This window comes from Moschus berezovskii, chromosome 11 (genome assembly GCF_049115385.1).
Source record: "Moschus berezovskii isolate FMDL1 chromosome 11, NW_MosBer_1.0, whole genome shotgun sequence".
Taxonomy (NCBI): Eukaryota; Metazoa; Chordata; class Mammalia; order Artiodactyla; family Moschidae; genus Moschus; species Moschus berezovskii.
In genome coordinates, this window is record NC_142470.1 from 38,767,023 (window position 1) to 38,794,947 (window position 27,925).

The following is a 27,925-nucleotide window of genomic DNA, read 5'->3' on the forward strand; positions in this document are numbered from 1 at the left end:
TCACTCACCATGGGCTCCCAGTCACACCCCAGCCCCAGGAGCTCTCCCTTCTCCATTACCTGCCTGGTTGTACTGACTCTTCTCTTTGCCTGCATGGGAAAACTCTTTCTCCAGGGCCCAACTTGAATGTCACCACCTCTATGATTTCTCATAGCCTGTCCCTGTATGACTTTATTCCACCACCGACTGTATTGTATTGAATGGTGAGTACATTGCCCTCTTCCCCACCAGACCATGGGCTGCCAGAAAGACAGGGTAGTCTCGTTTGCTGTGTGGTCCCGCATGCAGTCTGTGTGATCAGATGTATCGCAGTGGAGCAGAGCCAAGAGCGAGTGCCTGAGCAGGAGAACAGGAGGAAAGCAGCGGGGAAGGGCCTCAATCGGAACCACACGATCAAAGCTCCCATTACAGAATCCAAGTCCTGAGAACTTTTGGCCAGCAAATTTTCCATGATTATTAAAAGGAAAGAGAAACCTGATGAACTCAGCTAAGTAAAAAACCACGAAAGGTTAAACTGGGTACAAAACATCAGGAAGACGAAAATTTCTTTAATAATGAAATAATTTATTATTTGTTAACAGTTGAACAAAACAGAAGTTTACATATACACAGCAAAGATTCTCTAAAACATGGAGTAGTTCTCAAAATGCATGTACTAACTGTAGTAAAAAGCACCATTCTCTATGTCTTGACACAGGATTTACATTGGCATCATATTTACATCAAGAAATAAACATCTGGAAACAGAAATTCACACTCTTGTCTGCTGCTCCCTGTTTAGTCTGTGTTTACTGTTAGGGTGATGGCCCCCAACATTGACGGTTGACAGCAACATTCCTAGAGCACCAATTCTAAGGACAGGGGTCAAGGCAAGCTTGGTTCTCTGGTGAAAGCTAAAATGAAGAAAGCCCTCTCAATGTTCCACACCCTCCAGACGGAATAAGAAATCAAAATTTAAAATCTGGGTAAATCTTAGAAACAAGTGCTTTACTAATTCTTATTTTATGATTTTGAGAGAAGACAAAGATACTCAATTTCTTCAGCCATTCAATAGCTGATGATAACAGTGCCAGGCAATTATTTCTTCTTTCAGAAGATAGGATAAGAAAATCATCCATGTAATAAATTAATGAAAAAATCATGATAAATCACATATCATATCCCCCTGCCCCCATCCCCAAATATTTCCAAAAACGAAACATCCCACAGTCTACAGAGATCTGATCATGTAGAATGAGAAAAAACACCTCATCTAAAAGGGTCTTTGGGTCATCTTCTCCCAGGAAGGATTTTTAAAATCAGGAGTAGCCAGCTACTGAAACCTACTGCATCCAAGAGTCAGACATACAAAAATAAGAGACTGACACGCAGGAAATTGCTTTGCAGCCTTTGACTTTCCGGTGTTCAACACACAGGGCAGGTAAAAGGGGAAGACAAAGACACTTGGGGAAACGGAGAAGAAAGAAAGGAGTGAGATTTGGAGACTAAATGGATTATAAAGCACAATAAAAGTGGTATCCTTGCCAATTCAGTATGATATAAAAACCTAAGTTATGTGTCTGTATATACGTTTCAAAAGTAAGTTTTCTGTTTAAAGGATGGGGGAGAGGAAGAAGGAAGTCCACAAAAATGCATTATTTAAGCCCCAAGATATTGCTAGGCAGTTATTCTGAACGTTACAATCCTACCCAGTTTATACTTTTCCCCCCCACACCCCAAGATTTGCTTTTGGCCACTTCAGGGACAGAGAAGAAACCCATAGGAAACCCAGGGAAGGACCCTTTGTTTCTTTTGAAAAAGAAGTAGAGGTTAAAGGAGAATGCCTATCTAAAAAAAAAAAAATCCTCAAGCCACTTAAGTGGCCAAGTGTAGGGTTAGGGCCTTCTTAGAGCTCAATTTTGAATCAACACTGAAATTATTTTAGCTTCGGGTTGACAGGAAAAAAAAATCTAGGTCCTGCTCAAAAAGGTGACATTCTTTGAATCACTAGCATAAGATATGTGACTAGAGAAAGGAGCCGCGGTCACTATCAGCACCTTGAATTCCAGATCTCTGCTTAGCAAAAGAAACCAAAAACACCCTGGGTGCGTGCCTGCAATTCTAAGCCAACAGGCAGGGAAAGTTAGGTCTTCTGGCTGTTAGCAGAAGCACACATAGAGATTTTCTCACTGCATGAAATTAAACTGCACTACATACTCTTTATTTTCCCACTTGCATTGCAATGGTATCAATAAGAGTGTAGATTTCTTCTTAGTTTCTTAAAACCAGTTTTCACATAAAAATATGCATGTGCCTATATTTACACACATCTATTATTTACGTACAACAGTCAAAGTCTTAAAGGCTGGGGTTTATATCTTTGCCCATCCCCTCCCCCCAACAACCCTAATAGAAAGGTTTTTCATTTTGCTTAAAAAATAAAAAAAAAAAAAGAAAAGAACCAAAAAGACTGTCTAGCTCTTAACAGTCATGCTGGTGGATAAGTGAATGGCGGGGCAGATTGGCGAATCAGGGCAGCTGATTAGCCACGTGGGGAAGAGGATTAGCTGCCTTGGGCTGAGTTTGCTGGTCCTGAAGCTTACAGTTTTGGTTAGAGAGGCTTGCCTGGCACGCCGATTTGGTCTACCTCGAGCTTTGAAAGTTGTGTCTAACCCTGGTGTCAGTTTATCACAAGTGCATAAAAAATATAGAGATCTATCAAGTTCCACATTTATATGCCATCAAATTGAAAAGGACCAGACAAACAGTGTAAAGGTCAAATAATTACTATTTTATATTGGGACAGTACATTTCATATTTCAACCAAAAGACAAAAATGCAGTTTAACTCAAAAGGCACAACAATTAAAACACAGAAAATAACGGCATCTCTCAGATGCCTTATTTCTAAATTAAACAAACAAAATACATGAGTTTTGTTCCCTTCCCTCCCTCAACACAAGCCCACAAGCTTTTCCCAAAGTCTTGAGTTTTCGATGCCATACAGCATCCAGCATCATGGACTTGTGAGGCGCTTGAAGGTAGTAATTTAAATGCTTGCGAGGTCTAGTGAATGGCATTCAAAAGGGACCTCAAAGTGCAGTTATATCTTTTTTCAAACATGTTACAGGCTGAGCTGGCTCTTTGAACACTATCACTCTGCTTAAATTCAGGAAGCAGGCTTTAAAAATGCAAAAGGCATACAAGTTGTATTTCAGTGCAAATCTTCAGCTGGTAATTGGAAAAGAGTCCAACAATTAAAAAACAGAAAAAAAAGAAAGAAAAATCTTTTGTATCACCTGCCCCCCCCCAAAGCTGAAATGAAGAGAAAAACAGAACAAAAATAGAAGAATTACAGATGACTTTGGAATCATTTAGGAATCCACTACTTCCAATTAAAATTTTTTGAATACATTAAGAAATCATTTAAAAAGCAAAAATAAACACAAAGGTAATGTTTCAGACTGCTCTTCACGTCTAGGATGAGCTTCCGTGTGGAGTGCGTTTGAACTTTTAGTTGTGGGCAAGAAGGGGTCGCTGAGGAGGTGCAAGGCTGGGGTGGGGGAGACCACAGGCCAGCTGGGGGCACAGGCGGCCACCACCACCGGTTCAGCCAGTGAGCCCTTAGGTTGCAGTGCGGCTGTAGATTTTAGGAATGTTCTCATCACTTTGTGACACACACTCTGTTTCAGCGTCACAGTTATTACAAATGGTTCAAATTCAATGAAAAAGTTTCGCCAGAGGTTGAAAACATCGAGACCTCGAAAATATGAATGAAAAAATATTAAGGGGAAATGAACCAATTTTGTAGATACCTACATACAAAGTTTCTAGAACATCTATAAAAGCACAAAGTCATAAGAATTTATTTTCCATTACATTAGTTTATATAAAATGAATAAATAGTATTTATAGATTTAATGTGTCTTATGTACATATACATGTGCTCTGTTTTAGCTTAAATAAAAATGCTACAAAGTGGGAGAAATCATAACCAGAAAGAAAAATCAGCCTTTTAAACTATCAACCCAAAAGCCTCCATAAAGAAGTTTCTGGGTACGTCCAAAAACAGTCAGTGAGGAGAGGGATTCTAGTAACACTGTACCGTCCCCTCCTGTTCACCTGCAACAGAGAGTAGAAATGTGGACTTTTCCCCTTTCACTGATGATGGACACTAGCTCAGCTAGCGCCAAAGCTCAGTTATTGCTGAAAGTTACATAGGAAAATAGATTAGAATTGGACCAAATGTCACTTATTTGGGAAAAAAAAAAAGAGGCATAATCAGTTTGTGTTAAGTGGGAAATGGAGATCTCATTTATCTCTGAGGTAGGAAAAAAAAAATGTTCCAGAGACAAGTAGCAAAACCAACTTGGAGGGGAAACGTGCCTTCGGAGAGCAGGACACAGCACGGACCCAGTGACAGCACACAAAAATAGATTGTACCATTGTGTTCATGAGAACAAATGATGTTGGAACTTTTATAAGCAAGGTGTCCATCTGAAGGTGAGAAATACTGCTCCTGTCCGCACGTGGGTTGGGGTGTTCACTCTGGGTGTGTGTGTACGTGTGTGTGTGTGTGTGTATGTGTGAGAAGGTCATGTTTTCTGGAGGTATTCCTGACTCGTCACAGGTGGTGAGGGCCAGGGCTAAGTGCTCTTAAATGCCACTTTCAAAGCTTACTTTGGAGTTCTGAGATCAGGATCTCAACTTGAAAAGTTTGTTTCCTTCAGTTCCCTCAGCAGAAGACACATTTGGACGTTTCTGCTAGGCATGTCACACAGGAAGCCAGAAAACGTTAAGGAAGGTCTAGAAGACCACACAGGACAGCAAATACGGGGGAAACTGCCGACATGTGAGAGGGCTTATTCGGCCTCAGAGTTCTTGGATGCTTCGAACTGATTGGAATGTACGGTCTCTCAGAGAGACTTGTGTAGAGAAAGAGAGAAGCTAGAGGGTGCAATCAGAAATCCACGATCCTGGTCGGCGTCCCCCAACTTCGTGCGGGGCTAAGCAGCGTTCAGCCACTCCAGACTGAGCAACACGGAGTCGAGATGCCCCTGGGTGTCCTGGCTGCACTGACTGGCTCAGCGGGGCTGGCCTGCCCAACACTGGGCGGGTGCAGGCCGCTCAACCCCTTTTGAGACGGGAATCGGGGATTTAAAAAAAAAGAAAAGGAAAAAAGAAAAAGAAAAAAACTGAAACCCACAATCCTAAGCACTTCCTTGACAACTTTAAACACAGCTGCTCTTGGTGACGTGGTACACGGAAGCCGACGTGCGAGGGGATTGTGGGCAGGTCCCATACGCTACCTAAATCGGAGCCGACAGGGAGGACCATCCGGGCGGCAGCCGAAGCGACCACGCTCTCCTAGAGACCAAGACACGGCGTCTTGTGACTGTCCTGGAGCTTTATTCTCTTGACGCTGGAGCTGGAGTAGCCCTCGTCACTGCCCAGGCTTTGCATGCTTCCCCGCTCGTCGGAGTCGCTCACGCTGCTGCAGCTCCAGTCCAGGTCGCCCGTGAGATAGTCTGTGCTCTCGACGTCCACGTCGGTCTCTTCTGTGGGGGCGAGACAGACCGCGGTGAGGGCCCGCTCTGGGCAAGACAAGCTCGGCTGCGGGGCCTAAGCGCCGAGGGGCCGGGGGGCCGGCTCCTGCAGGTCACACCCCTGGACTTCTCTAAGTCAGGGGGCTTCTTGGTGCCCGCTGTGCCCGGGTGGGAGGGGGCGGGGCGGGGGGGAGGCTCACCCCTGTCGGAGTCAGAGCGCTCGGAGGAGACAGTGGAGCCGGTGCTGTCCATCCGTATCCTCTCGATGCCCAGCTTCTCCAGCTGCCTCTTCAGGTGCCGCTGCTCTCGCTGCAGCTGGTCGATTTGGTGAATGGCTTTTCTGTCACAGTCTTCAAGTTTCTGCGGGTCGAAGGGGCAGTTGTTGAAGGGCGCGGGCAGATTTCACAATGGTGATGGCCCCGCACCTCCCTGCCTAGAGGTGAAATATGCCAGTTTCCCACAGAAGCCGTCTGCCATGTCCCTTGTTGAGCTTCTAGTGGGGACAGGAAGCTGACTGGCTGGTGACCCCCTGTCTTCATCTAATTTTATCAGCGTCAAGAGCACTGTGGAACCTGCACTGTCGTGTGGATTCCGGGGTGAGCTGACACACTGGCATCCGGCCCCCTCAACTGTGACAGTGAAAAGACTGGCGGGAATCCCCAACCTGGTCTCCCTTGTCTGTGGTGGCGCCTCCCCCAACACCTACTCCCTGAGCAACTGTGTGTGACAGAAGCTTAAGAAACATACCTTTTCCTTTAAAGGTATGTTTATTCAAGTATGCATCCCAATTACAGTGGTGATTTTTTTGTGTCATGCCAAATCTCAATTAACTTCTGTCTGTTGGCAGGAATGATATTCCCTTTTGAAGTTCTCATTCCAAACTATACAAATAAGAGCTTAGAAACCACATTTTCATAGATCACTTTGTTTTCACAAATCTGTCCTCTAGTTTCTCAGATAATTCTTCAGATAATTATGAAGATTGTGTAATTGTGGTTGTTTTGCTCTAAACAGAGGTTCTTGCCCCCTGCCGCAGAACTGCCATGTATGCAGGCTACTAACTATAATTCAAGTGACATGTGTCCGCTTGTGACTGTGACTATAAAAACACGCTAAACAGTGATTCTGGCTCAGGAGTTACCCTTTGCTTTTCAAGACACATACTGTATGCTGATTTTGTTTCAGACCCTCTGGGAGGTGCTGGGGATACAAGGTGAACACAACGTTCTGGTCCCATCCTTGTCTATATTCTTACATAGTGGATGGAGACAAGTGAACAGTCACACAAACCGTGGTCAGATATCAACTGTGATGAGTCCTAAAGAGAGAGATCCAGCAGTAAGGACCATCTCTTAACAGGAAGAAGGCAACTCAGTCATGGAAGGTGTCCCTGCACTGTGATACCTGTGCTGAGGTCTGAAGGATGACAAGAAGTTAACTAGGTGAAGAAGGGAGGGGAAGAGTGCACCATGCAGAGGGAATAGCATGTGCAAAGGCCCTGTGGTGAGAGTCTGACAAGGGCAAGGGACTGAGAGAAGGGCTGGGTGGGGAGGAGAGTGTCTGGCATGAGCTGCTGCTGCACAGGCAAGGGGATGGGAAGGGGGCAGGTAAGGCAGGCCTGGTGACACAGTATGTCCTGAGCAGCCATGGAACACTTTTCCATGTGGTGACATGTTGATTTGAACTTTGGCAGGACTGACCTTGGGAAGCAGGGAGATTAGCTTGGAGGAGCCTTCTGAGGAGTCTGCTGCAGTACATGATGGTGTTTATGGAAACAGCAGGCTGTGGCATATGTAAGTCTTGAAGGCATGTGGCTAAGGAGCAAGACGATATCAGGATCAAGGGTGACCCTGAGTTTCTGGCTCGTACATCACACGGACAGCTGGATGGACAATTTAACTTCTGGTTCTTGGGGGTGAGGATTACTTGGTTGTGAGGATTACTTGGCTGGGTGCTGGACAGGTTGAGTCTGTGATTCATCCAAGAGGCAGGTTGGAAGAGTTCAGAGGAGAGAACTGTCCTGGAGACAGTCTCTCATAACAACAAACAAACCCTCAGTGGGCAGGTCAAGACAAAAAGGCACTTACCTTTATGTGCAATTTGGCTTTTGTTAATAAACTCAACGTAGTGTGTCGATTTGATTCTGGACCAAGTGGCACCAGCCCCTTCAACTTTTCCAAGCACAAGCGAAGGTGGGCCCGTCTACAAAAACAAGAACAGAGAAGCACTTGAGACTTTCATAGCTGGCCAGAAGGCATCCAGGAGAACAAGCTCTAACAGAGTATGAAGTTGCCCAGGGCCACTAATGGCAAAGCCACCAGGGACTTCTGGCTAAGTGAACATCTTTTGAAATTAGGCAACTCTGATAAAAGCCAAGGAGACGCAAAATCCATGGTTTTCTAAAGTTAAGTCTATAACACACATCAAGAGTAAACACTGATATCTATACACTATACATGCCAGTGATAGAATCCTTTGAACCCATACCTCTCTTTCCCCTTTCAGGATCACTAAACAATGACAACTATATCTTGCTGTATATAATATTTATCCATGTGAATGACAAATGTGTATGGTTATTTGTTACAATTTTATTAATAATAGCAAAGATTGAAACAACCCAACCCATCATCAACGTGGACTGGTCAAGTGAATTATGGTGCACCCGACAGCAGAGTACTATGCAGCTATGAAAGACAATGAAAATATGCTCTCTGCATTATGAGGAAAGAGCACTCAGATATGCTGGTAAGAAAAGAGAAGCAAGATACCAAACTATGCCTATAACATGCTATCTCTGAGTAAACATGGAAGAAAAATAATTATCTATATTCATGTTTTCTTGTGTGACATAAAGAAAGTCTGAAATGATACTTAAGAAACTAGTAACAGTGACTGGGAAGCGAGGCCTCAGGGCTAGTCGGATAAGGACAAAGAAAGAGAGGGAATTTTTACTGAATAATTTGTTACAGATTTTGGTTTTTCAGCCATTCAAAAAGTCAAGTGCATTTTTTTCAAAAATAAGGAAAAAGCCTATCAGTGGTATTGCTATACCAACAAGCATACTGAGAGCTGGCAAGGTCCACCTGTATGTCTTGGAGCGGGACAGAACGGGAGGAAGCCTGCCTGAGGCAGGAGCTGCAGACGCTCACCGAAGAGACAGCATTTACTACAGACCAGAAGCACAAGTCTCTACAATTTTGGAAATGAATACTTCACTGAAACTCTGGTTTAGGCTTTATCCTGGAACCTAGCAGATTCTGTGAATGGAAGAAACAGCCGAGGTTCAGAGTTCTTGCTTCAGTGAACCTCCACCTCCTCAAAGCCTTCACAGGCCATTCCAGTCCACAGGGCTTCCACCTTTTCCTGAGTACTTTTTATACTAATTCATTGGGAAATTCACTGTTCTGCCTGAATTTTTTGGTATTTGTGACCTAACCATTCATTGCTAACTCCTTAGAAAGTTGGGATTACAATTTAACTATTGTTGGGTTGCCTTGATACCTTCCCCTCTCATATATATGCTTAATACATGTTTGTTGCATGGATGGTGTCTTCTATTCCACTGGACCAAGTTTCTTGGGGCTCGAGTGGTTCTGAGCCCTCGCCTCATCTGCTGCTGAGCCTCCTTCCTCATCTAGCTCTCGAGGTTGCCCTAAGCCCTCCAAGGCCCCCTAAACCCTTGTGTCCAGGGGTTAGGAGCTCGAGGAGTCCAGCATTCATTCCTGAGCTAGGAAGATGTAGTGATACAAATTCTGTACTATTTTATAAGATTTCTGCTTGCTCTGAAAACCTGCCCACATGGAATGGCCGCAAACAAAGACTCACATTAGAAGTTTGCTCCTTCAACTACATGAGGAGAAACACAAGCCCAGGACCTGTGTATAAAATGTACTTGTTCACCTCTTCATAAAAGAGCCATGAAAACAGATCCTACTATTAGAAACACTATGAAAAACTATGACTAGTCATACATAGTTATCTAACTTATTCCCACTACAAAGTTTACAAATTTTTTTAAAAGTTCAAAAATTAAAATTAGATGTTTTTTTTTCCAGCCTGCTCACTGCAAACACTGCATGATTCAGAACAGTGTCATATTAGTCCTTCTATGATGTGGGTTTATCTACAGATATGAGTATGTGAATTTTTAAGGAAGTTTGTTTTCTGATAAAAATAATAAAAGTCATCTTTCCATGCAGTGTCATTTCTAGTTATTCAGGGAGTCGGGCACAGAAAGGACAATTTCACTCCCCAAATGTGGGTGGCCAAAGAACACTCCCAGTTGTGAAACTTGAAATCAGCCATTTGACTGATTCAAGCTTAGAGTAATACATGTTCGTTCAGTATTTGCTGACCTAGTTTTGTGAAAATAGGACCGCAGTGCTTGCTGGATTTTTGTAGAGATCCAAAGCCAGCTGGTGTCTTTGGAGTGCTTGCCTCGGCCTGCTACAGCGCCTCACTGCTCCAGCCTCATGGCTGCCCTGCCCACTGTGCTGCACACACATCCGCAGGCTGGTGCCTGGACCGCCCTCAGGGGAGGGATGAGGTATGTGAGGAAGCTTCAGTTCTATCATAGAGCAGTGAAATTCAATTCTTGAGCCAGACACAGAAAAGCAAACAGACCCCTCTGTAGCAGCTTCCACTGAGGGTCCTCGACTCCAAGACACACCCCTTCCCCCAAGCTGGGACCCAGAATCTTTCAGCCAGCCGTGAGCACCCACAGAGCTCCTAGATCTGAAACAAGAACAATCTCCTGTCTCAGCTCTCTGTCCTCAGTCCTGACCCCTCCCCTGCCCAGGGCTCTGGCTTTCCAGAAGGAGCCTACTGTCCCACCATGAACCTGGCCTAACCCCCTCTTCCAGGAATTAGCAGGTTTGGCTACATCTCAACAGGAAGCCACTCGACACTTCCATCTGACCCTTACTTGGATCCCCTCTCATCACATATTCAGACAGACCTCTTCCTGTTGTCAAGAGCTGCCTCCCAGCTCCCCACCCCAACCCTGCCACCAGCAGAAAAGGGTAGTCAAATCCTGACCCCCCTCCTGCCCCAACTGCCTTTTCTTTTCGCACTGCTCCAACTGCTTTGTAAGTGATGGACTTTGACAAATCTCATCTGCTGACTCTTCAGAAATATTGCTCTTGTTATTGTGAATAGGTTGATATACCTTTGGTCTACAGTAGCACAGAGAAACCAATCTTTGATCTGGATGCTCAAAGTCAAGTGTGGCCTATAACTAGTGATAATTAAACTAGATGCAAACTGCAGCTTCTCTTTGGTATGCTCTTTTTTTCTTTAGTATCTCAAATTTTATTTTTAATTATTTTTATATTCTGAATGTGTCAGTCACTATACAACCAAATATTAGCGTAGTGATTAAGGGTAAAGGTTTGGGACTCTGGCCTTGCCACTTATTTCCTGTGTGACCTTGAGCAGATTACTTAACTCCATGCAGCATCCGTTTCCTGGGCGTTAGCGGAGGATGACAATGCCTCCCTGCGAGGCCTGTCGCGAGTATTAACTGAGCAGGGTATGGAAGCCCAGACCAGGGTCTGAGAGGAAGTGCTCTGTATATGGTAGCAGTTATTCTTTCAATCCTAGCTTCCTTTGAGGAAGGATAATTGCTGGGAGCAAACACAGATAATTATAACCCTATCATATTCCTTTCAAAATCAACAGGGAACTCAGAATGTCTCACTGGGTAAACAGAGGCTGGCTGGTTAAAATCCAGTTCACTCAACTCTTCCTTAAGGAAAACAGACATCTTTTGTCATTAAAAGATTTAGTGGAAAATCTAATCCATTTTCTATGGAGATACAGATCTTGCTTATGCCAAAGGTACTATTTTTTTTTTTTAACATTTAAAAAATTAGCAGGGACTTTACAAAGCTAACCCATGCCAAAGGAAAGACTCGCTTGGGGCCACCCCATCATGCGGAGGCAGGGCTGGAAGGGACTCCGCGGTGTGGAGGGAACCATCTAAAGTACATGAAGCACTGCCTACATCTCTAGCGCGAAGGTCAAAGGCAAGTAAAAATCGGGGCAAATATGTACTGACCTTGGAAATGCAAGCACATTTCCGGATGTGCTATCCATACCCAGAAAACCTAAAATATTTCATGTACGATAGCAGGAAGAAAGGAAAGCACGTTTAAGTACAGACTTAAAATAGTCTGGGAAGGCTCTCTGGGAAGAAAAACCGTAAAACTTTGCTGAGAGACATAAGAAAATCTGAATAAATGGAAAAAATAGCACATCCCTAGATATGAACCCTGAAGGTAAAAATATCAGTGTTACCCAACTTTTTCTACAAATTAAACGTAATTCCAAGAGAAAAAAAATCCCCACAGCATTCTTTTTAATGCTGGGAAATTAAACTTCATCTAGAAGAATAAAGAGACTGCCAAAATTCTTGGAAAAGAAGAATGAAGAGGACTGTGCTATACCAATCATTAAGTTGTACTACAAAGTAACAATAATTAAAAACAGAATATACTAATATAGGAAAAGGTGGACAAATCAAAGGAAGAGAAGAAAAAATTCCCAGAAACAGACTTAGGAATAGATGTGAATTGAGCATATAATGGAGCTAACACTGCAAATCCTTGGAAAAGAACAGATTACTCAGAAAATAGCAGGGAGTGGGGAAATAAATATCTAAAGACATTCTAAATATATTAAACATTTAAATATAAAGTATATTTGGATATGACTTAGTTCTGTTGTTAGTTTTCCTTAACTCATGTCAGCCATGAATTATGGAAAATTAAACCTGCAAGTGAATGAGGTCATCAGTGAAGTGGGCTCTGGCCTTTTGGGGGCACTTCCTGCCACTCAAGCTTGGCACTGACAGAAGGCACCTGGGTTCACCAGTGTGCTCTCAGACAATTCTGAATGCTGCTCTTTTTATTTCTGCTTCCGGACTCAAGCTTCTTTGACTCTATCCACACCTCTCTCGCTCAGGTGAGCAGATTTGTAAATTGATGGAAAGATGCAACAAAAAAAGTAAGTCTCCAGGTAGAGATGATGCTATTTGCAGTCAGTGCTCCTGAATTTACTCTGTTATCCCTAAAGTTCTTCCTGACTTGTATGTAGGCAAGACCAGGAGGAATGGTATGAAAGCAGGCGTGCAGACGTGTGTGTGAGTGTCCTGAGAAAGGCACTGCTATCAGACATTACTCTTCTTTATGGAGGATGTAACTGAACTCTCTCTGCCGGATTTTCACAGTGAAATGTATGACACAAAAACGTATCAGGCTGGGGCAGAGCAAACAGGATGGTAGCCAGTGAAGAGGATAGATAAGTCATCAGGTTCACAGATGGAAATCCTGAAATATACACATGGTTGTTTCATTCACTTATTAACCTCTAGCATCTCTCAAAGGATTACTGTACACTGCCACTTTCCTAGATGCTGGGGATAGAATGCTGAGTGAGACAAAGTCATTGCCTTCGAGGTACTTAAAGTTTAAGTTTACATCAAACATGTAAACAAATTATTGCAGAATCATTTATCTCAGCTACCTTCAGGTTGTGACAAATAACAGCTCCCACTGAAAGTTCTAGAATGGACCCTCCTTTGCCCTCTACCAAACATTATTTTTTCTTTTTCCTTATCCACATCTTGTTTGACTTAACTTCTCCATAAGGGTTTTCAAGCTTTCACAGCTTATTAGAAGCTTGTTTCCCTTTCCAAATAGGTAACATTAATTTATTCTTTCACTTGCATGCTGTAGACCTCCTATGTATCTGTTTGTTCTGTTTCTTCCATTACCAACTAACAGAGGTGACTGCCTTCCATTTTGTCTTAATCCATTCGAGTCTGCAAATAATAAAGCACCTGCAGATGCTGTCCTAAGAGTAGAATCTGATCTCTTTGGTAATTCATATGCCTTCTCTTTGAGGAAAGCCATGCTTAATGAACATGATCCACGGGACCTCCCCGAGTACTAGTTTTCATTAAAACTGGGCCTAAGACTATTACCAAGGGAGAAAATAAGTTACATAAACCACACCTATTTCCTCTCCTACTTTTGTGTGGACACAGATTTAGCCAATTAAATAGTAAATCCTATAGGATAACTGGAGGGTGAAGTGAAGTGAAGTCGCTCGGTTGTGTCTGACTCTTTGCGACCCCATGAACTGTAGCCTACAAGGCTCCTCTGTCCATGGAATTTTCCAGGCAAGAGTACTGGAGTGGGTTGCCATTTCTTTCTCCAGGGGATCTTCCCGAGCCATGGAAGGTTGAATAACTGGAGGTTGAATAAAGATAATTTCCAATATGGGTATGTATGAACTGCATAGTGATTTTAAAAAAGAATATTTAGTATAGGCTAAGAAGAACTAAATCTTATGGTGTCAAAAATTACTCCCTAAAAATGACTACAGGTCACGGAGATCATAACCTTCTCCAGATTTTGGGCTGAGACCAAAGCCTTACTAGATTACAAAAAAATCCAGGGGAAGAATACAAGTCACTCTTTGAGGGAAAAAAGTACTCTCCTTCTTTTTCTAAAATGGTCCCTTTATAAATATTGCCAAATGCATCCTTATTACTGACTTAAGTGGAACCTTGGAAGGTTTTGAAGATCTTTCATAACTGTGATGGTAACCTTTGTAAAATACACAAAGATAGCCACACATCCTCACTGTATGGGAACATGACACTAAGTGAGCAATGTGTAAACAGTAATTCATGCTGACTACATTTTAATAAAGTCAATTCTCTATTAAAGTATTAAATACATAATCATCTATTTAATATTTCCTTTATAGAACCCAATTTTAAAAAAACACAAAATGTAGGTTTACAGTTAGTACCTGCTAGCTCTATCTCACCCTTCAACTATTAATGTCTAGGACAAAAAGTCAGGGAGTGCCTCCAGTGTTCTGGTAGGGAATTGGAAATTGGCTGAATAACTAGTATGTCTCTTCTAAAAGTTCTTCCAAGAGGTACAGTCCAGGAAAATGGATTCTAGTAGCACATATCAGGGTGCACCTCCACACCATCACCAGAGAGATTTGTACACTAATACCTATACCTTTCCTTTGTAATGACCAGGCTGTGTCCTCAGCCCCCTGTGGCAACAAAACAATGTGGATTTGTTACAACATCCTAGAGTGAAATGTGAATGTGGTCAAGGGTGTTCAAAAGCGGAAGAGTGGTGCAACGCACACCACAACTCAGGCCCCTACCCCTTCCATGGGAATCTGGCCATTTGAAAAGCAAGACTCCATAAGAAATAACTCTAGGGAACTGTAGTCTATTAGCATATCTTGCCAAGAAAGACCTGACTGGAATGGCTTCTTAAGTCAGACCAGATGCCATGAAATACTGTTTGACCAGATAAAAACAACAGCTTAGGTCAGGCTGCTGAGTCTTCCTCACAGAGCACACACAGAAATCTTTGGTCATGGGGTCGGAAGGCTCTGGCAGAGGTAATCTTGCTAGACCAGCTGCTGAATTCCAGAAAGGCCTGCATGTGTGTGCCATTCCAGAAAAAATGGGTGTCTACAATTAAAGGAGATGCCAGAGCCTTCTTTTGAAAAGGAGCCCATTCAAGCACCTGACTCCTGACCCACCGGCTGCAGCGTATTTGCATTCACTCAGCCTCCATTTTGCTGAGCAGCATATTGAAGGGCATTCAAACCAGAGGAATTACCAGCTAAGGAAAAGAGACAGCACAATTATCATCAATAAAGAGCATATCACAGCAACCAAAGACTAAAAGATTTCCCACATCCCAACAATAATTAATTAGTAGTAGTAACAGTGGGAAACCAGTAGCAATTTTAAAATATATACACATAAATCCAGGAATACCTTTTACAAAGCATGTGTAAGATCTACATGGAAACACAAAAAAACTTGGCTTAGAGACATAAAAGAGACCTGAGTAAATGAACACACACATCAAATCCTGGATGGAAAACTCTAATATGTAAACAAGTACTTTTAAAGGTTAATTTATACTGAAATTATTTAGTTTGAATTTTGAAAATCCCCAAAGAATTTGGGGTATGGAGAATTGAAAGACTAACTATAAAATTCATCAAGAAAAATAAACTGGTAAACTAAAAAAAAAGGAGAAGGAGGGAAGAATAGGGATTTGCTTCACCAGATCCTGACGTGCATGAAACCACAATGATTAAAACTACACTGGTGCAGGAAGAGCAGACAAATCAGTAGAACAGAAGAACAAGTCTAGAATCAGACTTAGCCATAAACAAGAATTTAGTACACACAGAGGCAGCAACTTTAAATAGTGTGAGAACACAGATTCTGTAAAGGTAAATGACAAACAGGGCAACTGTATGATACCTGAAGGGACAACACCCTTTTTTTTTTTTTGGCCACATGGTATGTGGATCTTACTTTCCCAACCAGGGATTGAACCCATGCCCCTGCATTGGGAACACGGAGTCTTTACTGCTGGACTGCCAGCAAAGCCCACCAAAGGGCAATTTCTTTCATTACACCCTTCATATTTTAGAATCTTTTCAAAATAAAGAAAAAGATAAATGCCTCAGTAGAGAATTGGGCAAAGGTTATTTAACAGGCTTCTCTGGAAGCTCAGACAGTAAAGAATCTGCCTACCATGCAAGGAGACCTGGGTTGGATTCCTGGGTTGGGAAGATCCCCTGGAGAAGGGAATGACAACCCGCTCCAATATTCTTGCCTAGAGAATCCCATGGACAGAGGAACCTGGTGGGTTATAGTCCAGGGTGTTGCAAAAAGTTGGACACAACTGAGCAACTAAAACTTATTTAACAGGCAATTCACACATACAGACACAAACTGTCAAAGATAAGGAAACCTGTTAAACTGTCTGAGTAATATAAGAATGCAAGTTAAAACAAGTTGTGTGTTTGTTTTTTATCTATCTTATAAAAGTCTTAAGCTAAAATATAAACTTGTGAAGGTAGAAGGAAAATATGGCCTATAATCTGCCTGGTGGGCAATCCAGCAGTCAACATCAAAAACCACAACCATTTGGATACCATTCATTTCACAACCATGAACTTACCCTACGGAAATAATTATGATGTTGGATAGAGATTTATCTATAAGATAGTTTAAAGAAGCATCAATTATATTAGCAAAATACTGGGAAGAACCTAAAATAGGAGACTGGTTATATGAGTTATGGCACACCATATGATGTAATACTGATTTTTAAAAAGTATGCACAAAAGTCTAGTGGATACAGAACTTAGTAAGAATGTTGACAGTTGTTATTGCTGCAAGGTCTGTTACCAGTGATTTTTATTTTCTTTGTGCTTTTCTGAACTTTCCAACTTACTACACTAAACTATTTTAGAAGTTTCTTTCCAAAAAACCATGAAAGATACATTTCAAAGTTTCACTGATCTCCTTGGTCTGCTAGAATTATGGATGATTTAATTTTCTATCTTTCTCAAGGCTTCCCCTGTGGTTCAGTAGTAAAGAATCTGCCTGCAGTGCAGGGGACGCAGGAGATGCATGTTCGATCCCTGGGTGAGGAAGACCCCCTGGAGGAGGGCATGGCAATCTGGTCCAGTATTCTTGCCGGGAAAATCTCATGGACAGAGGAGCCTGGCGGACTACAGCCCATGGGGTTGCAAAGAGTAGGACATGACTGAAGCAGTTGACTGAGCACACAATACACTATATTTCTCAAAATTTTCTCTGAGATCAGTTTTAAAAGCGAAAGAAAGACCACACACTCACCATGGATGTTTCCTTAGGAGGCTAGATCCACAAAATTAGTTAAAATGCAGAAAAGTACATACCAAGTGACAGATGTATCTACAGTGACACCAAACTGAGCCCTCCGCCCTGGGGGCTTGGGTTCTGTTGGGCTCTGGATCCCAGCACCTAGTATCCAGCATCTATGGTGCTCCACGAATGCCTAGTCTATTGAATGACAATTACTGCTCCTGCCTCTGCCACTACCACCTCCATCTTCACCATTCTAGAAATCTTTTAATTGTCCCACCACTGCCAAGGTTATTAAATGGGCAGTTTGAATATAATATCCTCATAGTGGAGTCCTGATGCACACCAACTATTCAGAATCTCTAAAGAGCCACAGAAAAGGTTTTGGAGTGAAAAAACTTAACACAAATCTAATTAAATCTGCAGTGTTAAAGAGGAAAAAAAAATCCAATTATTAGAATTCTTTTCCTCAGTTGCTTTTTTTTTTTGAGAGCCATGTCAATTTTTTTTTTTTTTAAATGTGATGATAAGGAAAAAATGGCCTAAGTATATGAGCATTTTGCAAAGTGGTCTTCTTTGGAGGATTCAGCTACGAAAACCAAGGAGACTGCAGCTGTTCAATTGACCATCAGACCCTAAAATCATAAGCATCTCAAAGGCCTCTTGATGAAAGTGAAAGAGGAGAGTGAAAAGGTTGGCTTGAAGCTCAACATTCAGAAAACAAAGATCATGGCATCTGGTCCCATCACTTCATGGGAAATAGATGGAAAAACAGTGGAAATAGTGTCAGACTTTGTTTTTTTGGGCTCCAAAATCACTGCAGATGCTGATTGCAGCCATGAAATTAAAAGACGCTTGCTCCTTGGAAGGAAAGTTATGACCAACCTTGATAGTATATTAAAAAGCAGAGACATTACTTTGCCAACCAAGGTCCGTCTAGTCAAGGCAATGGTTTTTCCCGTGGTCATGTATGGATGTGAGAGTTGGACTGTGAAGAAAGCTGATCGCCGAAGAATCGATGCTTTTGAACTGTGGTGTTGGAGAAGACTCTTGAGAGTCCCTTATACTGCAAGGAGATCCAACCAGTCCATTCTAAAGGAGATCGATCCTGGATGTTCATTGGAGGGACTGATGCTAAAGCTGAAACTGCAATACTTTGGCCACCTCATGCGACGAGTTGACTCACTGGAAAAGACTCTGATGCTGGGAAAGGTTGGGGGCGGGAGGAGAAGGGGACGACAGAGAATGAGATGGCTGGATGGCATCACTGACTCTGTGGACATGAGTTTGAGTGTACTCCGGGAGTTGGTGATGGACAGGGAGGCCTGGCGTGCTGTGATTCATGGGGTCGCGGAGAGTCGGACACGACTGAGCGACTGAACTGAACTGAACTGAACTCTTTACAAGAGAAGAACCCAACAACTTTAACTCCCTCCCACTCCCCCGACCACCAATTGCAGCAACCAGCGCTTGGTTAAATTAACTAAATTTGAGTCTTTACTTCCCTTTCTTCTGCTCACATGCTTTAGACTAGAGGAAAAATGATCAAGACCGTAGAAGACCAAATTCCATAAAAGGAAGGACAATAAGGAAACCAGATCACTAGCCCTTCAATAAGCAAATGTTGACTGGTCACAATCTGAATTATAATCAACTGGCCCAGTGATGACTTCAAATCCAGTTTTCTAGAACCTTTACCTCCAACGCTTCCTGTGCAGACTGTCTCTGCATCTTTCTCATTAGACAAACTACATTTCTCTAGGATGGAGACCATGCTGATTTCATACCCCAGTATGAAATTTCTTAATACCCCAATACTGAGCACAAGCTCTCAAGACATGGTAGGCAGAAAATAAACATTCTTGAACTGCTAAAATAATGATAAAATTGACACCCTGTGGTATTCCTGCAGAGGTGAAGCACAAAGCTGAGTACACCTAAGAGCCCTTACCTGAAGGGATGACATTTTAATAATACAAATAAATGCCTATGAGGAGGAGGAGAACTAGGAGGCTTTTCAGCAGAAACAGTCCCAGTTAACCAGTTCCCCTAAAAACCATGGAGATGTAAGAGAATCTAAAGATGAGAAAGAGAAGCCACATCAGACTACCTTTCTGCCTTCAGAAGAGATACTCTGCAGTTTCCAGTTCATGATATGTAAATCCCTAATGCATAAAGATGGTCTGATTTCAAACATGGTCAGTTACAATCATAGAGAAATTGAAAGAGGAGGAGAAGGATGCGGAGAAGCACATGTGCGAGGCACACTCACCATCCCTCTCCAACACACACACACACATACACGGTGGAGTAACGCTAAATGTTTGGCCTGTTCCAAGATTCTCCTCCCTTGTCAGGTCTGGTCTTCCCTTTCACTGATGAAACATGCCATTCAGATTCTGACTATCAGAGTCAGACTCTCTTCAAAGACAGTTTGCATGAAATAACCACATGTGTTTAGAAAACCATCATCACACATCATCCTGTTCATGCAGAGTACCGAGAAAGCACTCAGTCTGGACCGGCAGCCTGTACTTCAAACTGATGGGAGTTCAGAGACCAGAATGAGGCTTGTTCAGTGGTCTGCAGTCCTGGCTGAACATGAGAATCACCTGGGGTGCTTTAAAAAAAATACTAGTGCAGGATCTCAACCCAAACCAATTAAATCAGAATTGCTAGGGGTGAGGTCTGAGCATTGGTGTGTGTGTTTTTTTTTTCTCCTAAAGTTCCATAAAGAATTATTAATTTTTTTCAGCATGATAAAAGCAAGTGGTTATGTTTTGCATTACTAGAGGTAGAAGAAAATGTGCTTTTAAAAACACTCCACAGAGAGTTTATTATACAAGATTGGTAAACTACTGATAATTGTGGAAGCTGGGTGATAGATACATAGAAGTTGATTACATTATTCACTCTACTTTTGTATATTTGAAAAATTCTATAATAAAAAGTTACTTTATGAAATGAGCAGAAATATAAATGTGTTTCTTACCCCAAACAGTACATGGCTGTGTGTGCATGCTAAGTTGCTTCAGTTGTGTCTGACTCTTTTTGGACTCCTATGGACTGTAGCCTGCCAGGCTCCTCTGTCCATGGGATTCTCCAGGCAAGAATACTGGAGTGGGGAGCCATGACCTCCCAACTCATGTGAGTGTATCTGTATACTATATTTAATGGAAAAAAACATTAAAAAAAATTTAAACTAAAAGCTTTGCAAGTGATTTTAATGTGCAACCAGAGTTGAGAGTGACTAGGCCACATCATTTGAAAAATAAGGAGTTGCATCAGCAGCAGAAGGGAAGTCAGGTGAGATGTGGTAAGATGGAGCCCAGGGAGGGTGGCCTGCCTTGTTTGAGTGCCCCACCATCTCCAATTTCTGAATCTTATTCACAAGTGAACTTCTATATGTGTATGTATATATATCTGTGTATGTACATGATTTAAGACAGCACTACCAATTATATTCAGTAGCATGTAATTTTTGAAAAACACTATTTGCGGGAACATTACTTCTGACTTAAAATGCTTTGGCCTTAGAATAGTCACACGGAAAGCACTGCTGGGGAACAGCAGGCTGCAGGGGTGAGGGTTGGGGGTGTCATCTTGGGAACTGGCAAGCCCATCTATCTAAGGGCTTTACGGGCAGTAAAGATTAGAGGGCCCTGAGTGAACTCTAATATCAGGGGCTCATTATGAGAAGTCAAGAGCAGCAACCAAGTGTCAATGAAAAAATACATCAAAGCTCTCCCCATCCGACCCCTGGAACCCCCAACTCACCTATTCTTCTCCATTTCATTGTGAGTCGATCTGAAAGAGGGAACAATAAGAGAAACATTATTCTTGTTTTAAAGGACAGCTCCAATGCCAACACGATTATTTTAACTTCTTTCTCTCTCAAGCTGGAGGGAGAGGAGAGAGAGGAAGGGCTCTACTAAAGAAATTATTCCCTCTGGGGAAATAGATAAATGTAAATATCTCAAACAGGGTTCAAGGAGAAGTGACAAACTGAGAGGCATGCATTCCCTAGTGGAAAAGTAATCCATTTTAAGAAAGGAAATAAAAGGGTTCTATTTATACAAAGGGAAAACTGCTGCACGATGTGATGCGAATTTGGGTTATATAATAGCACAAGGCTTTCTTTAGGCTCAGCGTGGAACACCAGAAATTTGGCATCCCCACCCAGCTCTGCAGTTCTCTAGGTGTACTATACACCAAAATTGTACGCTAAGTTGTCTGACTATAGGATACAGTTTTAAAAGGATAAATATAACCCTTCTTCCCTCAATCTTTCTACTCCTTGAAGTTATTTTATTGCATGCAACCTCCCAAAAGATGCTACTGTTGAAGAGCTACCAAATGCTTTTAGGAAGGGGCTTCCAAAAATCAGTTCAACGTAAAGATGACAGGCTGGTTAAGGCAAGCCTTTGGGTGGAATCTGAGGTCCAGCTTTGCCACTGACTGATACCGTGGAAGAAATAAAAACACTTATCATCCTGTCCTTGGTTAACTCTTTTGTAAAATGGAAATAAAAATGATCGCCAATTATCTACAGAACACAGGTGGATCAATGAGGTAGCAACTATAAAAGTGATGAGAGAGGCTTGGATGAAGGCACAGGTGTGTGTGAAATCAGACTATTAGTGTGATTAGAGCTGACCTTGAATATAAGGTCTGGCCTGTGGATTTATGGACAGGTTTTCACAGATGTCACAAGCAGTCAGTTAGTGTGGCAATCTCAGTGTCCACCTCATATAACTCATCCCAACTAGTTAAAAATAAACTTGAGGAACCTCCCAGCATTATAAATGAACTGAATCTTGACCTCACTTTTGGAAATTCTCTAGAATCTGATCAGTTCAGGAGAGATGACGCCCTGGTTCAGGTCAAGAATTCTGTGGGGCAATAATTGGAACTTCACTGGGTCTCGGAAATAAATTCTCACATGGAGAGAATCATGGAGAAACCCTACTTCTGTGAATGCTCAGCCACTCATTCATAGCAAGGGGCACCACCATCACGTTCATTCACACCAGGGACTAGTTGTGGGATTTGGGGCATTCTTGAAATGGGAAATTTCTAATCTGGAACTAAACTTATTTTCCACAAGGCTTCTGGGATACAATTTTCATTTACAAGGAAAAACAAATAAGACAATAATGGCAGTATTTTAAATTTCAGAATATTTGTTTTCTAGATAAGGGATATATGAACCTTAAAACTGGTTAACTTAAAAGCTTTAAACTGATTCACCTGGTTACCCTTCAGTGTTTTTCAGTTATGTTTTTCTGATGTATACTTCACTTCCTGCAATGGCCAGCAGGATATCACAGTTAACAAGAGTCTGGCCTGCAACTGCAAACCTTTGGCTTGATAGAACGTGGCATTCTGGTTTTAACAGAAAATAACAAGTTCAAAGTCTGACACATTTTTTAGATGGATGAAAATATATGATGACAGGTGGTCAAAATTTCCCTGTTTAACTGTAGACAAGGACCATTCTGAGGAGGTGGAAGAGAGAAGGGTGGATATTTGAAAAGGACATGGTGTCTGATTACAGAAAAATCAGAGCACCACAAGTCACCCTTATCCCATCTGGATTCTTTGAAGATACATATAAAAAAATTCAGAATTCCCAAGATAACCCTTTTTACAAATTCCATAAGCAGCACAACTTCTTCCAAACTTTGAACACAGTTTTGGAAACTATGGATCTTATTTGACTACTTAACAGTGTTGAACGTATGGTGATTTTTACAAGGGGACTTATACCTAATGTCTAGGGCATTACTGAAGTACGTTCGGTTTAGTGAAACTATATTTGTCGCTAATAAAAGGGAGGGCATTCAAAAAAGGCCGTCTAGAGACTCCCTGCCAACTCTGTTGATGGGAAAACATTTATATTTTTAACTAAAGCATCATAAGAATATATAGACCTTGTATCAAAATCATTTTCCATGTGATTACTGAAAAGATTGGATAACTCTGAACTCATTGATAAAGGTCAAATGTCCTCACTTAAAAATATATCTTAACAAAAATAACTAAGCCAAACCAGTCCCTGGGTTAAAAAAGACTCACCCTATCAAGTCAGCTATATGACCACTGTCTCATAAAAGAACTGGGTGACAAGGACTGAACTTCCTCTTTCACATGAATGCTAATGCTTGCTTCACCAATGTAACAAAACACACTTTTAAAAACTCTGGATTTCAAGTCTAATTATTTAAGTAACTGATTTAAAAAATCAGTGGGAAAGGAAAAAAAAAAAGATTCCATCTTCCTGTAATTCTCCAGATGATTCCAGAACAATCAATATTCACAATTTCACTTGTTTTTGTTTTTTAACAAGCAATTAGAGAAACTTAAGATCTGCATTTTCAGTTTCCAAGACGTTTGCTATGCAGCTAAATCTCATTTTTTTTATTGTTGTTCAAGGAAGAGTAACCCCCAGACACTACAAGCAAAGAGCTCAGCATTTCAACCAAATTAACAAGAATACACTGTTACCAGTGGTTATGTAAACCAGAAGTAATCTATAGCTCTTACATCAGTTCAAAATTCTGACCATACATGGCCTTGGATATAAGTCTGATTCAAATCAAGGGGTCAAACTGCATTCTCTGGGGAGATGTCTCATTGCTCAGGTAAGGGTCATTCCAAACAAGTCATGAAGGAAGTGATGACATTTAAAGAAAACAACCTGCTGTTGCTTCATCTGTTTTGCTTGGTGCAATCTCCAGGTTTAATCATGGTCTCTCAGAGATCCCTGAACCACTTAAATTATTGCACGAATTCATCATTAGTCAAGAATATGGAAAACTGTGAGAGCCTCCTGTTTCCAACCATGGAAAGCAAACCAAATCCATTGACAGAAATAATAGAGCTTTCCCCCAAATCCAGAGTTGCAATCATTTCCCTAGTAATAAAGCTGGATATTAAAGAAAAGAGAAAGAATCTATTTCTTGAATTGAAATTCTCAACTATCATTATTTTTCTTTCCTAATCACCTTTTGGAGAAGGGAATGGCAATCTACTCCAGTATTCCTGCCTAGAGAATCCCATGGACTGAGGAGCCTGGAGGGCTATAGTCCATAGGGTCGCATAGAGTCGGACACGACTGAAGTGACTTAGCATGGCATAGCATGGCAATCACCTTTTGGGGCCAAGCTACTTCTCTTTGACAACATCCCCTTCTTCTCTTCATCACTGAACAGACCCTCAACAACTTTGCTGTGAAACTTAGGAAAAAACAAAGTACTAAGGAGTAAGCCTTAACTATTAATGTGAACAATTCCTCTCAAATCATTAGTGGACAAGAGTAAAAGTAACACATGAACTACACTTTTCCATAAAAATAAAGCAAAAGGCTTCAATGTTTTTTCAAAAAGTTATTAAAAAATACTGTAACAAAAAGCATCACATATATTGTTTTATACCACTGCACACTACAAGTCAGCATTAACCTTCTTCTTAAAGGCCGTCAGTACTTGGACCTACTTGCTACCACCTACAGATAATGCCAAAGGTGGGAGGGAAAGGAGAAACCACCAGGTAACTAATTAACAGGTCCATCCTTCCCGTGCCTTCCTATTTAAGAGCTCGGCACATATATGCTGCTCACTCATATCCTGTGGTTCTTCCACATCTAAGGACAATGGGGTGAACCAAGGACAGAAGAGGAAGGAAGAACAAGCGTGTTAAAGGTTTAAGTGGGAAACTTCTGGCTTTTAGTAGTCTGTATCATGTCACAGATGCTAACCAAATACAATTATTTGCAGAGAGTATTCATGAGAATGGGAGATAGACAGGGATTCTAAATCAGTAAGGAAAATGCAAATGATTTTCAATTACTGGAATAAAAGGTATAATTGAATGAGTCTAATAAAAACAGATTTCCTAGCTAACGTATATATTAAGGGCAAAGAGGGGAAAAAGGGGGTGCAACAGCATTAATGGAGTACTCATTTATACCAGGAAGTACATTCAGGGTTTTATTATGTGATTTCATTGACCATTAACCAAATACTTTCCAGTGAGACTTACAAATTTCAAGACTTACAAGATTAACATAAAAAGCTTGTGGCATATGAATATTTTAATACATCAATCTATTCCTCCATCACCAAAAAGCAGGTTTGAACCTCAATTGTTCCTCTTTGCCATTATAGAGTGACAGATTATCAGACATATCACTATTTCATTTACAAGTCAAATATGAAATCCTACCACGTATGCCAAATCAATACTTTAACATATTTATAAAATCTTCACTATGAAAAGTAAAAAGTGGGTAATGTCCAGTATTTTCACCTATAGAAAACTTGCCCTGAATCTGCAACTTCTGAAGGCAAAATACTGTCACTGCTGCTAATCTCACCTGAAGTTTCCACAGATTTTTTGTTCCAAAAGGGAAGAAAAGCAAAATTAAGTTCTGGGGGGAAAAAGTTCATAAAGAAATAGAAAACACTTCCATTTCTCTTTTCTTCTCAGTCCCCTCAACTCAAATAGAAGGGTTTCTTCCAATGCCTTAGGATTATGTATACATTACTGAATCACGATTGCCACTTCATTTACGGGGTTAAAACCCGGTATCATCTGCGGCATAACCTAAAAGAAAAAGGAAAATATTTACCAAATTACCTGCTACTGCTGTTATTCTTCTTGGATTTGCTCCTCCGTTTTAAGGCATCTCTGTCCTTGTTATTGTATGGTAACATGGAGGCATAACCATGTTCAGCTTCTAGAAAACCGGAGGATCCAGTTAATGAATGAGCACAGAACAGTCAACACTCTCTCCCCTTCACAATATTTCCTTTTAAAAATGGATTTATTTTTTATTAAAAGAAGACTGTGGAAATAATTAAAAGGAGCAAGGTGGAATTCTTAGAACAATGATTGTTTTTTTTGATTGAGTGAATACCCTCAGTTCGGAGCAGGTGTAAGGAGCATTCCAGCTGCTCATTGTTGAGAAAGACACAGCAAGTCTCAAGGAGCCTGGGTTTCCCATTGGCAACGTCCAGCAGGTTGGTGTATATTAAGTGGGACCGGCCTCAGACGAAGGTGCGGGGCCAGACACTGGGAGCCGAGTCGAGGACGGAGGATGCGGAGCAAGGGAGGCGCTGCTCCGCCGACTGGGAGACGCGGCGCCAGGCCCACTTGGGGGCGGACCGGGAAGAGCCGGGTGAGGTAAACCAAGCGCTTGGCTGAGGGGGCCCCGGGCACCCCACTCGCGACGGGGTGCGGAGGGGGACGCGCTCAGGATCCCAGGGGCAGCGGTCTCTTTCCACTCCCATTCATTGACTTTGGGGGCAGCGACGGCCTCCCTTCGGACTGCGCGTGGGGAAAGCTGGAGGGGTTGGGAGCGCTCGCGGGTCGCACTCTCAGCTCCTCCAACCACCCCCGGAGCGGCTGGGCGCCCGGATCCGCTGCCAGGCCCCTCAGAGCTCCCGGCACTAGCTCGGGCCGGACCCCTCCCGTCCCCGTGCACCTCTCTCCCGTCGCTCCAGGTAGTCGGCCGCCTCCAGCAGCATCTGGATGTTCATCCGAACCGCCGCCGCCATTCTGCACCGGGGGCCGGAGCCACGGGACCAACCCCCACTGGACACGGGCTCGCCGCCGCCGCCGGACACCCGCGCTCCGCTGTGGACCCCGCAGAGCAGGACTGAGAGAGCCTCTCTGGCGACCACGCTCGACGGAAGGGGGAGGGGACCGGCGAGCTGGGCACCACCGACACCGTGACAGAACCTACAGAAGAGCAGCAGCCGCCACCGCCGCGGAGTGTTTATCCCCGACTCACCGTCCCCCCGCCCCCAGGCCCTTCTCTTGACAGGCCCACTTCGGCTGCGTTCCTCATTGGGCGCCCCAAAGAATTCCCCGCCCCCGGACCTGCCCGATTGGAGGAAGGCACTACGGCCCCGCCCCTCAGAGTCCGCTCCTCTCCCTGGTTGGTCACGCTTGACAAGGCCCGGGCTCCACCTCCTCTTCCCAATTGGTGACAGGATTCTCAACTCCGCCTCGTGCTCCTTCCCTGTTTTCCATTGGTTCTATACCAACAACCTGGCCCCCTTTTGCTTTGTTAGTATTGGCCAAGAGCTACAGAAAGCAAGCCACTCTGCCTGTCTCCCATTGGTGGAACCTTCCGACACCGCCCAGCTACGATGACGTCACCTTTCCCCTGGCTAGCGATCCCTGAATGGCTAGTGGTTAGACGCCGGGCTATTCCTACCCGAATCTGGCATTGGATTGCAGGGCTGACCCGGGCACCGAGCAGCGCTGATTCACCGACCCCGCCTCGGACCTGTTGCCGGAACCTGTCTCCAAGGAAAAGTTCCGGGGATCTGCCGGACGTCCCTAGAGTGGAAGCTGGCACCGCGCGTCACCTGGGCGCTCTGCCCTGCTCGGGTTCGTGGCCAGATCTCTGGGCCTGCTGGCTGCGGCCCGGAGGTTCCAGGCTTTCCGGGGCCAAAGGCCCCGCCGACAGCCCGATAGGACGGTGGGCCTGGGGCTCCGGCGAGCGCCACGTGGCTGTAGCGCTCGGCGGGGGACTGTCTCGTGTTCAGTGCTCGCCACCCAGCGTTTTTTCTCTCTCCCCAGAAAGCACTGGAATCGCGAGGCTGTATACCCCGCCCTAGTTCAGTTCAGTTCAGTCGCTCAGTCGTGTCGGACTCTTTGCGACCCCATGAATCACAGCACGCCAGGCC

The 27,925-nt window shown here is 43.0% G+C and overlaps 1 protein-coding gene across 3 annotated transcripts; it reads right to left on the reverse strand.

The window, feature by feature from the left end:
• Positions 1–543: 543 nt before the first annotated feature.
• Positions 544–26,999, reverse strand: MXD1 (MAX dimerization protein 1). Of its 3 annotated transcripts, none has more exons than XM_088841281.1 (6): positions 26,713–26,999; positions 25,866–25,965; positions 21,003–21,032; positions 7,612–7,726; positions 5,710–5,884; positions 544–5,600 (listed from the first exon to the last, which is right to left on the reverse strand). In XM_088841281.1, the coding sequence occupies exons 1-6, from the start codon at positions 26,783–26,785 to the stop codon at positions 5,422–5,424; spliced, it is 672 nt and encodes a 223-aa protein (XP_088697407.1). In that variant the 5' UTR covers positions 26,786–26,999; the 3' UTR covers positions 544–5,421. The 3 variants fall into 3 exon arrangements, with proteins under 3 accessions (XP_088697407.1, XP_055255704.1, XP_055255705.1); XM_055399729.2 differs by having other exon boundaries at positions 544–5,536; positions 5,725–5,884; positions 26,146–26,987; XM_055399730.2 differs by having other exon boundaries at positions 544–5,536; positions 5,725–5,884; positions 26,713–26,986.
• Between the last annotated feature and the right edge of the window lie 926 nt (positions 27,000–27,925).

Coding starts and splice junctions, on each gene's coding strand:
- MXD1 (XM_088841281.1), bottom strand. CDS start 26,785: ATGGCGGCGGCGGTTCGGATGAACATCCAGATGCTGCTGGAGGCGGCC. Junction 21,033..25,865: donor AAGAATAACAGCAGTAGCAG/GTAATTTGGTAA, acceptor TCCCTCTTTCAG/ATCGACTCACAATGAAATGG. Junction 7,727..21,002: donor AATGAAATGGAGAAGAATAG/GTGAGTTGGGGG, acceptor TTGTTTTTGTAG/ACGGGCCCACCTTCGCTTGT.